Here is an 11,828-nt window from a genome sequence, read left to right as displayed (position 1 = left end):
TGACTAGGAACCATGAGGTCATGGGTTCGATCCCTGGCCTCGCTCAGTGGGTTAAGAATCTGGGTTTACCCTGAGCTGTGGTGTAGGCTGCAGAGGAGGCTCGGATCTGGCGTTGCTATGGCTGTGGTGTAGGTTGGCAGCTATAGCTCGTATTAGACCTCTAGCCTGGGAATCTCCCTATGCTGTGGGTGCGGCCCTAAAAAGCAAGAAAAAGATTTTTTTATTTATATTTGGCCTTGCCTGTGGCATATGGACATTCCCAGGCCAAGGCTCGAACCCACACCACAGCTGTAACCAGAACCACAGCAGTGATGACACCGGCTCCTTAACGCCCGAGGAGGGAACTGTCCTTTCATTCTCTTAACAATGCCTTTCTGAAATCGAAATTTAAAACATTCGATGAAATCAAATTTATCATTGCTTTACAGCTGCATCCTTGTAAATGTTTTGGTAAAATGTAAATCACACAGAGCACACACGGAGACTATTTTAAGTGTACAGGTCACTGACGTCAAGCACGTTCACAGCGTTGTGGGGCCATCGCAGAGCTTGGTCTCCACTCCCGATGGAAACCCTGTACCCTGTGGTGTATCCCTTCTCTCTTCCTCCAGCCCCAGGAAATCTCAAGCACCTCTGCCTCCTGAACTGATCCAGTCTTGAGAGGTCATCGAAGCCGCATCACACGGTATTTGTCTCTTTGCGACTGGCTTATTTCCCTTGGCATAACGTTTTCATCCACGTTGTGGCATATAACAAAAAACAATGCCTTTTTAATTTTACGTATTTTGAATTGTGATAGCTTACACCTTAAAGCATTCAGTTGGGCAGTGCTGTACAATTATCTCCAGAATTCTTTTCACCTTCCCAAACTGAAGCTCTGTCCCCATTAAACACTCACTTCCCAGCGCCCGCCCCTGCCCCTGGCACCCGCCTGTCGCCTTTCTGTCTTCAGGACTCCAGGCACCTCACACAGGTGGGTCCAAGCACTGCTTGTCCTTTTGGGACTAGCTTATTTCGTTTAGCCACCGTCTTGGCGGTTGGTCCCTGCAATGGCCCGAGTCAGCACTGCCCTCCTACCCCCGGGCACGTCTGGACCGCATCTGGGGACCCATTCGTTCCTCCCCGACACGCGGGCGGCTGCAAGAGGCCTGAAAGATAGAATTGGAGTCTTGAGCCCAGGCCCTCGGAAGGGGAGCCGGAGGACGGAAGGCGGGGGGGGGGGGGGGGGGGGCGACCGCAGAGCTGAAAGGTGGGGGCGCCCCAACCCCACGGCCGCCGGGCGGGCCCCGCCTGGCCCCGCCCCAGCCCCACAGGCCCCGCCCAGCACCGCGGCCTGGCGGGAGACGTAGGCCCAAGCTTCTCAGGAAGCCGGACTCGGAGTCCCAGCGGGCACCGCGGCACGCTTGCGGGCCGCTACACCACTCCGCCCCATGGCCTGCCGGGACTTGTAGTCCAGGGTCTGCGTGCGCCCCGACCCAGGGCGAACGAGGGACTCGGTGTCCCAGAGAGCTCCGCGCCGGGCCACGACACCGTGCCGCCCGGGCCGTCGCTGACGCCGCCGCCGGGCTTTCTCCGGCCGCCGCCGCCACTGCCGCTGCTTCGCGGGCTGGAGGGCCCAGGCGTCCCTGGGCGAGCGGAGGCTGCGGGTGGGAGCCTTCGTGGGCACTGCGGAGCGGGCCGGGGGAGGCCGGGATGGAGCCCCCCGGAGGTGGGCGCGCTGCCGGGCCGGCCCGCGCCTGGGGCGGTTGGGGAGGGGGCTGGGCGGTGCGGGGAGTGAGGCAGGGGGAGGGCCCCGAGGGGGCCGGCGAGGAGGGCACTGGAGGCGGAGCTCGGCGGTAGGGGGACCCGGGGGGGGGGCGCCGGGGGGGGGGCGAGGGCACCGGGGGCGGGGTTGGGGCGGGGGTCCCGGCGGGGGTCCTGGCCGGGGTAAGGGGTCTGAAGAAGGAGCAAGGCTGCGGGTGGAAGTGTGAGGGCCGCCGAGGGATGCCCCGTGTTGGGGAGCTCCTCAGGGAGGCGTCGGGCCGTAGCGGGGCGATGAGGAGAGCGCGGCGGTGGGGGCCTTTAGCGGAGGGGCCCTGTGACTCCAGCCCGCCCCCGGGGCGGCCGCCGGTCCCCAGGGCGGCAGGGAGCCCCGCGTGCCTCGAACCGAGCAGGCCTGCTCTCCCTCCAGTTGCCTGAAGCGAGTGGGCCGGGCTCCGGAGCCTCCAGGCAGGATCTCGGGGCCTCCCGAGGTTGCAGCGGATGGTGGAGGGCGGCGCAGACATGGCTCACCTCAGGGGCTTTGCCAACCAGGTAAGGGTTGGCATCCGGGGAGAGGGGTGTGTGTGTTTACCGGAGCACCGACTGCAGAGGCTAAGCAAGGGCGCTTCCTCCAGGACTGTCATCCTGAGGTTTCAGAGGAGCGGTCCCTCCGAGGGCGAGCGTGGGGTGAAGGGAGGCGCGGGGGAGTCCTGCGGAGCGCGTCGTGGGCGAAGCGGGGAGCAGTCTCGAGGCGCTCAGACTTGGTGAGCGCAGGGGCGACTCAGCTTGGCCAGCTTGCCCAGTTGTGTGGGGCAGAAGCCCACAAGCTTGGCAAAATAGAGCCCCAGTGCAGGGGCAGCAGAGGCTGTGCAGAGCCCTGTGGTGGGAACAGGGCAGGGGCCGCTGGCTCTGGTGGGAATCCTGCCGAGCATGAATCTGCACCTGGAGAGACCTGCAAGGTCAGGGTCCACGCTGGAGCCGCAGCCTGGGCGGGGACACAGGCCGTGTTGTGCTGGGCAGGGGCTGTGCTGACGCAGCTCTCGAGTCTGTGCGCGGGGAGAGCAGAGCACAGGAGAGGATGAGAGGGCTGCTCCCGGGCCACAGGTGCTCCTTGGGAAGACACCCACTGCCTTTCTCTTTGGGGGACTGGGTCTTGGGATTGCCAACAGCAAAAGCCATCTGGGGGTGTCTGGCCTTGAGCGGTAACTGGCTGATTCCGGGGGACCCTCCAAAGCGCACCCTGGGTTGTGTGGCACATGGTTTGTACTTTCCCTCTTGTCTGTTATTGGGAAGCAGGTGTGATCTGCAGCTGGTAGGACGTGGAGTGTGCCGCTCTGGCTCTGGTAGCCAGGTTTTCCTGTGGCCACTGCTTGGCTTTGTTTTCCTCGGCCGCCTGCTGAAAGGTGTAAGGCAGCGTCCTCGGGTGTAAGGCTGAGTCCCCAGGCTGAGTCCTCGAGGCCTGGGCGCCAGGGGAGCAGGAAGTGTGTATCCACGGGGCGGGGGAGGGGCTGGGGTCAGGATCGGCTCCACACCCAACAGGCTTCCTCGCAGAAACCCGCCACGTGCTGCCGCCGGGCAGGGCATCCTGGACTAGCCGTGCCACAGGTGGGCACTGGCACGTCTGCTGATGCTGAAGCCCGCTGGCAGGTCTTTCATTCATCTTTGACATCTCGTGTCTTGTAAATTACATGACCGAGAAGCTGGGAGAAAAACCTGGCTTCAGCTATTTTTAAGAGCTGTAGAAATGGGTCCCGCGGGTCCTGGAATAGGAAGTTGGAGCTGAGCCACCCTGTCCCTGTGTGCTGGTGGCACTAGGGGCTTGGCTTGGGTGTCCAGACCAGATGCCCAGGGAAGGGAGCACAGCCCAGAGGAGCTGAGGAAGGGACCCTGAAGGAAGGAAGCCCCTTTTGTCCTCTGGGGCGGAGAGACTTGGCCTTTGTCAGTGGCAGGAAGCCTGACAGGACATTGTTTTCTCTTGCGAGGGTTGTCACTGTGGCCCTGCGAGGCGGTCCCTGTGTGGGGCAGTGCGGTGAGCTCCCCCATGGCCCGCAGGGGGCCCTCCACTCCTGGCCTCTGCCCGGCTGGTTCCTTGTTCCTACCCTGCCCACAGGGTCTGGCTGGCTGCAGGAAGCTCATTGGCTGCCACCCATCGTGGGGTGGTTGGGGGCCGTTGGGCACCCCTCATTTTGTGGGGCGATATGACCAGCAGACATACTGCCTGGTAGTGGCCACTGACCTCGCATGCCCAGGGCTGACCAGAGGACAAGGGTCTGGACTGCCAGCAGCCTGAGCCCTTGTCTGAACCACGCCCGTCTCTGGAAGGGGAGTGCAAGGCCAGCTCGGGAGCAGTTGTCCTTCCTTCCCTGGCAGCTCTGGCCGCAGGTGTCCCTGTGATGTGCCTGTAGGGTCAGGGTCACAGCCAGGAGCGCTCCCGTCATGCTGTCTGCTCAGGAGACTGACCCACAGCAGTGGGGACCCAAAAAGTGTGACGTTGGGACCAGAGCTCCCCCCACTGCTGAGTCTGGAGCCCCTGGTCCAGGGGTCTGCCCAGTTCCCTCAGGAGCCGTGGAGGTCTGGGCACCCAGCTGGGTGTGCCTCTCGTCAAGCCGTTAGGGTGGAGAGTGCAGGCTGCAGCGAGAAGAGGGAGGCCTGAGGGTGGGAGGGGAACCCGGAAAGCCCGAGGAACAGTGCTGCCCGGCCTCGGTCCCACCTCCTCCAGGTCCCCTCTGAGGCCCCCTTTGAAGTAGAGGCACCGTTTCTAGGAGCCCTGGCTGGATGAGCTGGGGGTGGAGGCCCTGCAGGCCAGCACTTAGCTGGGTGCTCAGGGGCCTAGTGAAGGGGACGTGGGGGCACTGGGCCAGGTGGCATTTGGGCCCAGTGCCCAGGGGTTTGGGGGGGTGCAAGCGGGCGGGGGCTGTTTCCTGGTCTCTGTGGGAGGCCGTCTTCATGCTGGTGAGTCTTCATGCTGGTGACAGGCTCGCAGAGTCCTTGAGGCTGGCCACTCAGGGCGGGGCTCTGATCTCGAGGTCCCCACCCCAAAGACAGCTGAGCAGCTGGGACTTTCAGAATATGCGTAGCAGGGGGAGAAAGTGTCCTCACGGGTGGCCTGAGGGACCCAGGTGGCAGCCACCTGGCCCTGTGCTGCACTGGCTGCAGCTTCTAGCGGGGGAGGTGCGAGTGGGCACCTTGGCTCTGGCCACCTCATGGAGGCCGGCCCACCATGCTGGGGCCTGGCCCTCGGCCCTCCCTGCTCGCCTGGCCCCGCTGGCTCCCCCTACGAGGCCCTCTTTGGGCTCACGTGGCCCCTCTGTTTCCAGACCTGGGGAGGCAGCTGTTGGCACGTGGGATGTGTGCCGCCTCTGTCCGGAGCCCGCCTGGGGCTGAGCCCAAGGGCTGGCCGTGCCGAGGTCAGTGCGCTGCCCAGGGCTGGGCCCCCTTGGCTCCAGAGCGGTCGGTGCTTCCACAGCAAAGCCAGTTGTGATTTGGCCTTTTTGCTTCTGGCCACTTCAGGTGGTCGCCAAGACACGTCCGGTGACACTGCTGAGGCGTGGGGGCAGCCTCTCTGGAGGGAGGTGTGTCCTGTTGGGTGTGAGGCCTGCAGGGCTTAGAGAGCCCTTTCTGCCCCCATCGGGACTGGACGCCAGGCTCCCCGCCCACCCTTCACAGGCCCTGCCTGGGGCTCCAACCCCATGCAGGTCCCTGGGCTCCAGCCCCTGGGCCACTGCTGGGCCTCTGAGAACATGGCCAGTAGCCTGGCGGAGGGGGTGAGGTGCCCTCAGGGGGCCACTTGGGTGGGGCTGGGGAACACCAAGGGTGGCCCTAGAGGCTCTGGTGTCTTCCACGCAGCCCCCGAGTTGCGCTGTCTCAGCCCCGACCCACTGAGGGTCAAGGTCAAAAGCGGGCTTGTCCCCTGTGGGACCGTCCTGCGTCTTGCCAAGCCCCCTGCACCCACGGCTCAGCCCTGAGGACCAGGGGCGCAGTTTTCCATAAAGGCCAACACCTAGGATCGCCCATCAAGGAGTCATTTCTTAGCTCAGGGTCCTGGTGTGCGGGGGTGGCCGTCCCCAGGACTGACTGGGGGCTTGGAGGGGCCTCTGAGGGGTGTGGCTTCCAGGTGCACAGGGAGGACTCAGTTGGTGTTGTTTAATTGATAGCCTTTATTTTTCAGAGCCGTTGTAGGTTTAAAGGGAAATGAGTGAGCTGGTTCCACCTGTCCATCGCCCCTCCCCCGGGGGTTTGTTACAGTGGGTGACAAGCGTGGACGTGCTGTGACCAAGTCTGCAGCCTGCGAGGCTCGCCCTGGGTGGTGCCAGCACCGTCCAGGTCCCGGTGTTCCCCCGACTCCTCCCTCTGAACCCGTTCCTGGGGGGCACCGGGTCCTCCCCACGCGTGGGGTGTGGGCGGGTCCGGCGTGGCCTGCGTGGCCCCTCTGGCTGCCCCATGGCCCGGACTCTTGGCCAGAGCCGGGCCCCCCCACACCCTCGGGGGGGGTTTTGCCTTTGGCTTCGGGTTTCTCAATGGAAAGGGATCAAAGAAGGAAGGCAGGAAGCCGCGTGAGCTCCCGGTGCTCGGGGTCAGCGCGGCCCGCCCCGTGTCCCCAGCACCCCCGCGTGGACCCCGAGGAGCTCTTCACCAAGCTCGACCGCATCGGCAAGGGCTCGTTCGGCGAGGTGTACAAGGGCATCGACAACCGCACCAAGGAGGTGGTGGCCATCAAGACCATCGACCTGGAGGAGGCCGAGGACGAGATCGAGGACATCCAGCAGGAGATCACGGTGCTCAGCCAGTGCGACAGCCCCTACATCACGCGCTACTTCGGCTCCTACCTGAAGGTGCCTGGGGGGGGGTGCTTCGGGCGCCCGCCCGTCTGCCCTCCCCTGGGCCTGGTCGGAAGGGCGAGCGGTCCCCACAGGCGAGGGCGGCAGAGCTGGGCCTCCAAGAAATGACAGCCGCCAGGGCCGCGTGTGCCCTGAGGGGGAGCGCGGGTGGGGCGGCGGCAGGTCCCGGCTGGGCTGGCTGTGCCGCCTCCTGCGGCAAGGATGGAGGATGGCCCCAGGCCTGCTGGGCGTACTCGGGGCCCCGCAGCTGGAGCCCGGAGCCCTTCCCCGGGGGCTTGGTGTGCAGGTGCCGGGAGGCGTGCCCGCCGCGCTCCTTCCCCGCCTGCTTGTTGGCGGGTGGTGAGCGTGGTTTGACTGCAGTGTCTGCCGTGCTGTGACGAGAGGGGAGCCAGGCGAGGCTGCGGGGGCCCATTCCTGGGGTTCTCGGGCGGCGGGGTGGTGCACCTGGCCTGTCCCGTGTTTGCTGCCACGTGCTGACCGGCGCTTCTCTGGCCCAGGGCACGAAGCTGTGGATCATCATGGAGTACCTGGGCGGCGGCTCTGCCTTGGACCTGGTGAGGCGCGGGCCACGACAGCGGGCGGCCGCAGGGCTGGGCGCGGACTGAGGACGTTGTCTGGGGGCTTGGCTTTGGACTCCGGCGGGCCTGTGGTCGCCTCTCGTTGGCCTTGTGTGTTGGAGGTTCATCAGGACCTGGCTAAGCCAGACGTGCTGCTGCTGCCCACAGTCCTTCCCCCCGGGGGGGCGCAGGGCCCCTGGACCTCTGCTGGCCAATGGGGCAGGTGGCGCAGGGCCATGCCTGGGCCCTCCTCCTCAGCCGTTACCTTTACAGCCCAGGCCAAGGTGGTGTCTGTTCTCAAAAAACAGCCTGCTCCACACCCATCTGACCTGGCACCCGAAGCTCTGATTTCAAAAGTGGCCCCAGAAATAGGAAGTCCCTCCCACCCACAGGCTCAGCCCACCCCTGCTGGAGAGGAGGCTGAGCCCAGGCCTGGGCCCTGGGTCTGGGGTGGCGGGAAGCCCGAGGCCCTGCTGTCTCCTCCATGTCTGCAGCTTAAGCCGGGGCCCCTGGAGGAGACTTACATCGCCACGATCCTGCGGGAGATCCTGAGGGGCCTGGATTACCTGCACTCGGAGCGCAAGATCCACCGAGACATCAAAGGTCCCTCCGGGGCGGGCAGTGGCGGTTCGCTGGGTGGGGCGCGTCACTGGCGGTGCTCAGGGCGCCCTGCCTGTCCTCCCTGTGGCCCTGGGAACTGAGCAGCTCTATCTGGCTCTGTTTCCAGAAGACATTGCCAGTAACGCATAGGACTTGCTTTCCCTGGGAAGCCAGCTCGGCACCTGGTGTAAGCGGGACCCTACTTAGGCCCAAACTGGATGGCTTGCAATCTTGGATCTGAGTGTGAGGGGTGGTTAGAGCAGCTGTGCTGGTGTGCACGGGCCAGGCCACCTCCGAGGGCCGAGGTCGAGGGGCTGATGGAAGGTGGCCGGCCGAGCAAGGGGCAGAGTCGGGCTTCCCTCTGCTTCTTGAGCCCTTTGCGGGGCAAGGGCAGTGGCTCTGTTCGTGGGATTTTTCTTGTGAGGTGAACACGGGTGCCCGGGGGCACCTGTGGGGCGGGGGTGGGGGCTCACGCTGCAGGCACCTGCCACTATCCCGTTGCCACGGCTCTGAGGGCGGAGAGCCCTGCTTAGGAGGCCAGGTGGGGCCGTGCGGCACTGAGGTGACTCCCTGCTGTCCTGTGTCGAGCAGCTGCCAATGTGCTGCTCTCGGAGCAGGGCGACGTGAAGCTGGCGGACTTCGGCGTGGCGGGGCAGCTCACGGACACGCAAATCAAGAGGAACACGTTTGTGGGCACCCCCTTCTGGATGGCGCCCGAGGTCATCAAGCAGTCGGCCTATGACTTCAAGGTGGGCGCAGAGGGCGAGGGGTGGGGGCGGCAGGCGCGGCGCCCCGGATGCAATGGCCCCGTGTGGCTCTTCGTCAGGCGGACATCTGGTCGCTGGGGATCACGGCCATCGAGCTGGCCAAAGGCGAGCCCCCGAACTCTGACCTCCACCCCATGCGCGTCCTGTTCCTGATCCCCAAGAACAGCCCCCCCACGCTGGAGGGCCACCACAGCAAGCCCTTCAAGGAGTTCGTGGAGGCCTGCCTCAACAAGGACCCCCGATTTGTAAGCCCCCTGCCCCCTGGGCAGCCGCCAGAGCCTTGGCCCCACGAGGTGGGCGAGGGGGAGCCCAAGGGGCTGCACACGGTTCCTGGCGACTGCTCCGGAACAGGCCCTAGGGAGCAGCCCTCTGCGCGCGGCAGCGGCAGTCGCGGGGTGGGGGGCCTCCCGGGGGCCGTGGTGGCGGGGCCCAGGCTCCTCGGGCCGCAGCTGGAGGGGCCGCGCTCGCCCGTCCCAGCGCCCGCCCACCGTGTCTGTCCCGCAGCGGCCCACCGCGAAGGAGCTGCTGAAGCACAAGTTCATCACGCGCTACACCAAGAAGACCTCCTTCCTCACCGAGCTCATCGACCGCTACAAGCGCTGGAGGTCGGAGGGCCACGGCGAGGAGTCCAGCTCTGAGGACTCGGACATGTAGGGGCCTGCGCGTCCCCGGAGCTGGGGCGGGGGGCCGCTCTGGGCGGGCACCGGGGGCGGGGGGGGGGGGCGGCGCTGGGCCCCAGGGCCTTGGTGACCCCGCCTTCCCCTCCAGCGACGCAGATGCCGAGGATGGAGAGCAGGGCCCCATCTGGACCTTCCCCCCCACCATCCGGCCGAGCCCGCACGGCAAGCTGCACAAGGGGACGGCCTTGCACGGCCCGCAGAAGGTCTGGCCGCTGGGCCTCGCGGGTACCGGGAGCGCAGGGCTTGGGAGTGCTGACCGAGCGGAAGGCGGCATTTGGCGGTGGGGGGGGCCTCCAGGAGGCCAGGAGCAGGCGGGGGGAGGGATCGGGCAGCCCTGGACGCCGTGTTCTTCCTGGCTCACTTGCCGCCGGTGCCTTTGCAGTCGGCAGAGCCAGTCAAGAGGCAGCCGAGGTCCCAGTGCCTGTCCACGCTGGTCCGGCCTGTCTTCGGAGAGGTGAGGCCTGGGGGGCAGCGGTGTCCCCCACCGCGCTGGGCCACGGTGTCTATGTCCCTTAGAGCCCATGAGGGTGGACCCAGGGACCTGGCTTTCCGAGTGGAAGGACTGGAAGTGGCTGGGACAAGCTGGCCTGATGGAACCCTCAAGTGTCCAAGCCTGCAGGGTCCTTGGGGCCCAGGGGGCTTTGTGAGGAACCCTTGTCCGGGGACCTTTTATCTCGACCCGCAGACACACGGGTGACTCTGTCTAGAGAGCCCTGAGGTTTAGGTGGTGGTGGTGGGCAGCAGGCCCCCACCGGAGAGGCCTTAGGGGCAACTCCTCAGGGGTCTGGTGACCGTGTCTGTGTCATCTGCTGACGGGTGGTTGGTACTGCCCCCAGGAGTGCACGTCAGCAGTGGGCGTGGGCCTCATTTGCACCCGGGGAGACGGGGGCCTGGAGCCCAGGGTTGGGGTGCGGGATGTGAGTGTGGAGGCAGCAGAGGCTTTCTGGGCTGGAGGGGTCAGAACACAGGCAGGCAGGCTCCCGCCCCCTGGGCCTGGAGTGCTGGCCGGAGCTGGGGACGCCTGTCAGGGGCCCAAGGGAGGCCCCACACAGGGCAGGGCCAGTACGCACGTGTACTGTGTGTGTACACGTTTGTGTACATGTGCAGTGTGCGCACGCGTGTGTGCGTACGCTCGCGTGTGTACCCGTGCATGTACTGGTTTTGCAGGGCCCTGTGGCCAGTGAGGTAGGGTGGTGGTGCCCACCTAGGCTGGCGGGGGGAGACCCTGGGTCTTAGTTCTGGGGGCTGGGGCCTGACGTCAGGCTGCTGGCGGGCGTCCTGGGAGGTGTGCACCCCTCTGCCCTTGGGGTTCCGGGCTTTGAGGGGAGGGCTGGTTGGCCACAGGGCAGGGGGTTGCTGGTGGTCCTCTGGCCCCAGGGGTCAGGCCAGCTGGGTCTGGCCATGATCTCTCACAAGCTGGACCTGAGCTATGGGAGGAAGCCACATGTTTAGAGTGGAGAGACCCTCCTGAGAACCAAAACCCGGGCAGGCCTGCGGCGCGGGGGCCACCTTTCCTGGGCGCCTGTCCCGCAGGTGGGTGGCAGGACCTGCTCAGCCCGGCTTTGCAGCGGGTGTGGGCGCCCTGCCGGTTGCAGTTCCACTCCCAGTCGGGGGGTGGGGGCCTGGAGGTCAGGCGCACACGGGTCTCTCCGCAGCTCAAAGAGAAGCACAGGCAGAACGGCGGCGGCGTGGGGGCGCTGGAGGAGCTGGAGAACGCCTTCAGCCTGGCCGAGGAGTCCTGCCCCGGCATCTCGGACAAGCTGATGGCCCACTTGGTGGAGCGCGTGCAGAGGTGAGGGGAGGCGGGCAGGCCGGCCCTGCTGTGGGGCCCTCGCTCCTGGGAGGGTGGCTGGCCGGGGCCCCCACCCACCTGCGCTGGGGCAGGAGCAGCGAGCCGGCCTCTGGTCCACAGGTTCTCCCACAGCAGAAACCACCTGACGTCGACCCGCTGACGCTGCTGCTCTTGGCGCCGCCGGGGAGGGGTCTCTGTCCTGCGCGCCGCCAGGACTGTGCTGACTCGGAGCCCCGCTGCTGTCCTGGCCGGGTCCCACCCCCCTCCACCCCCGCAGAGGGCGGTCCCACTTCCACGTCCCTCCCGGTCGGACCAAGGCCATGCTCGGCAGCGAGGAGGTGGCCGTGTGGCCGCCCAGACCGCGGGGCAGAGACCTCGCTGAGCAGGTGTGCCGCCGCCCAGCCGGGCCTGGCCTCAAAAGGCCGTAGATTTGCCTTGTGTCAGACCAGGTACCGCGTTGTCTTCTAAGTACTCGTGTCAGAATGTTTTGTTTTTTAAGAAAACCCGCCTTCCTTGCTTCCCTGGGCGTCCGAGGTGAAGGTGTTAGTTTTCACAGAACCGTGAGGGCTCCTGCTGCTTTCAATAAAGACCTGAATGACGACTGCTGCTAGTGGGGTGTTGACAGCCTGGTCTGCCCTCGCAGAGTCGCCCTGGGCTTTGGCGCCCCCTCCCGGCAGGCAGGGCTGCCCACGGCCCCTGGGGGGGAGCTGCCCTCTTGTGGGGGGACTGCGCCTGCAGCACATGGACGTTCCCGGCCAGGGACTGAACCCCAGCCAAGCTTCGACCTACGCCGCAGCGGTGGCAGCAGTGGATCCTTAACCCACTGCGCCTGGTTAGGGATCGAACCCCCGCCT

General features: G+C 65.9%; 1 protein-coding gene across 1 annotated transcript; it reads left to right on the top strand.

Moving 5' to 3' along the window:
* Nucleotides 1-1,551: 1,551 nt before the first annotated feature.
* On the top strand, nt 1,552-11,575 carry STK25 (serine/threonine kinase 25). Its single transcript, XM_021076024.2, is given in 12 exon segments — nt 1,552-1,708; nt 2,171-2,292; nt 6,342-6,572; nt 7,076-7,132; nt 7,630-7,738; nt 8,327-8,484; nt 8,562-8,995; nt 8,997-9,152; nt 9,271-9,385; nt 9,565-9,636; nt 10,838-10,974; nt 11,095-11,575. Coding segments are annotated over 11 exon segments (1,560 nt in total). The 5' UTR covers nt 1,552-1,708; nt 2,171-2,241; the 3' UTR covers nt 11,135-11,575.
* Nucleotides 11,576-11,828: the final 253 nt, after the last annotated feature.

The sequence above is a fragment of the Sus scrofa genome, chromosome 15, assembly GCF_054392235.1.
Source record: "Sus scrofa isolate SSC_HxYL_T2T_F1_AM1 chromosome 15, Sscrofa_HxYL_maternal_Yorkshire_Landrace_v2.0, whole genome shotgun sequence".
NCBI classification, from domain to species: domain Eukaryota; kingdom Metazoa; phylum Chordata; class Mammalia; order Artiodactyla; family Suidae; genus Sus; species Sus scrofa.
This window is presented reverse-complemented; position numbering and strand designations above follow the sequence as displayed.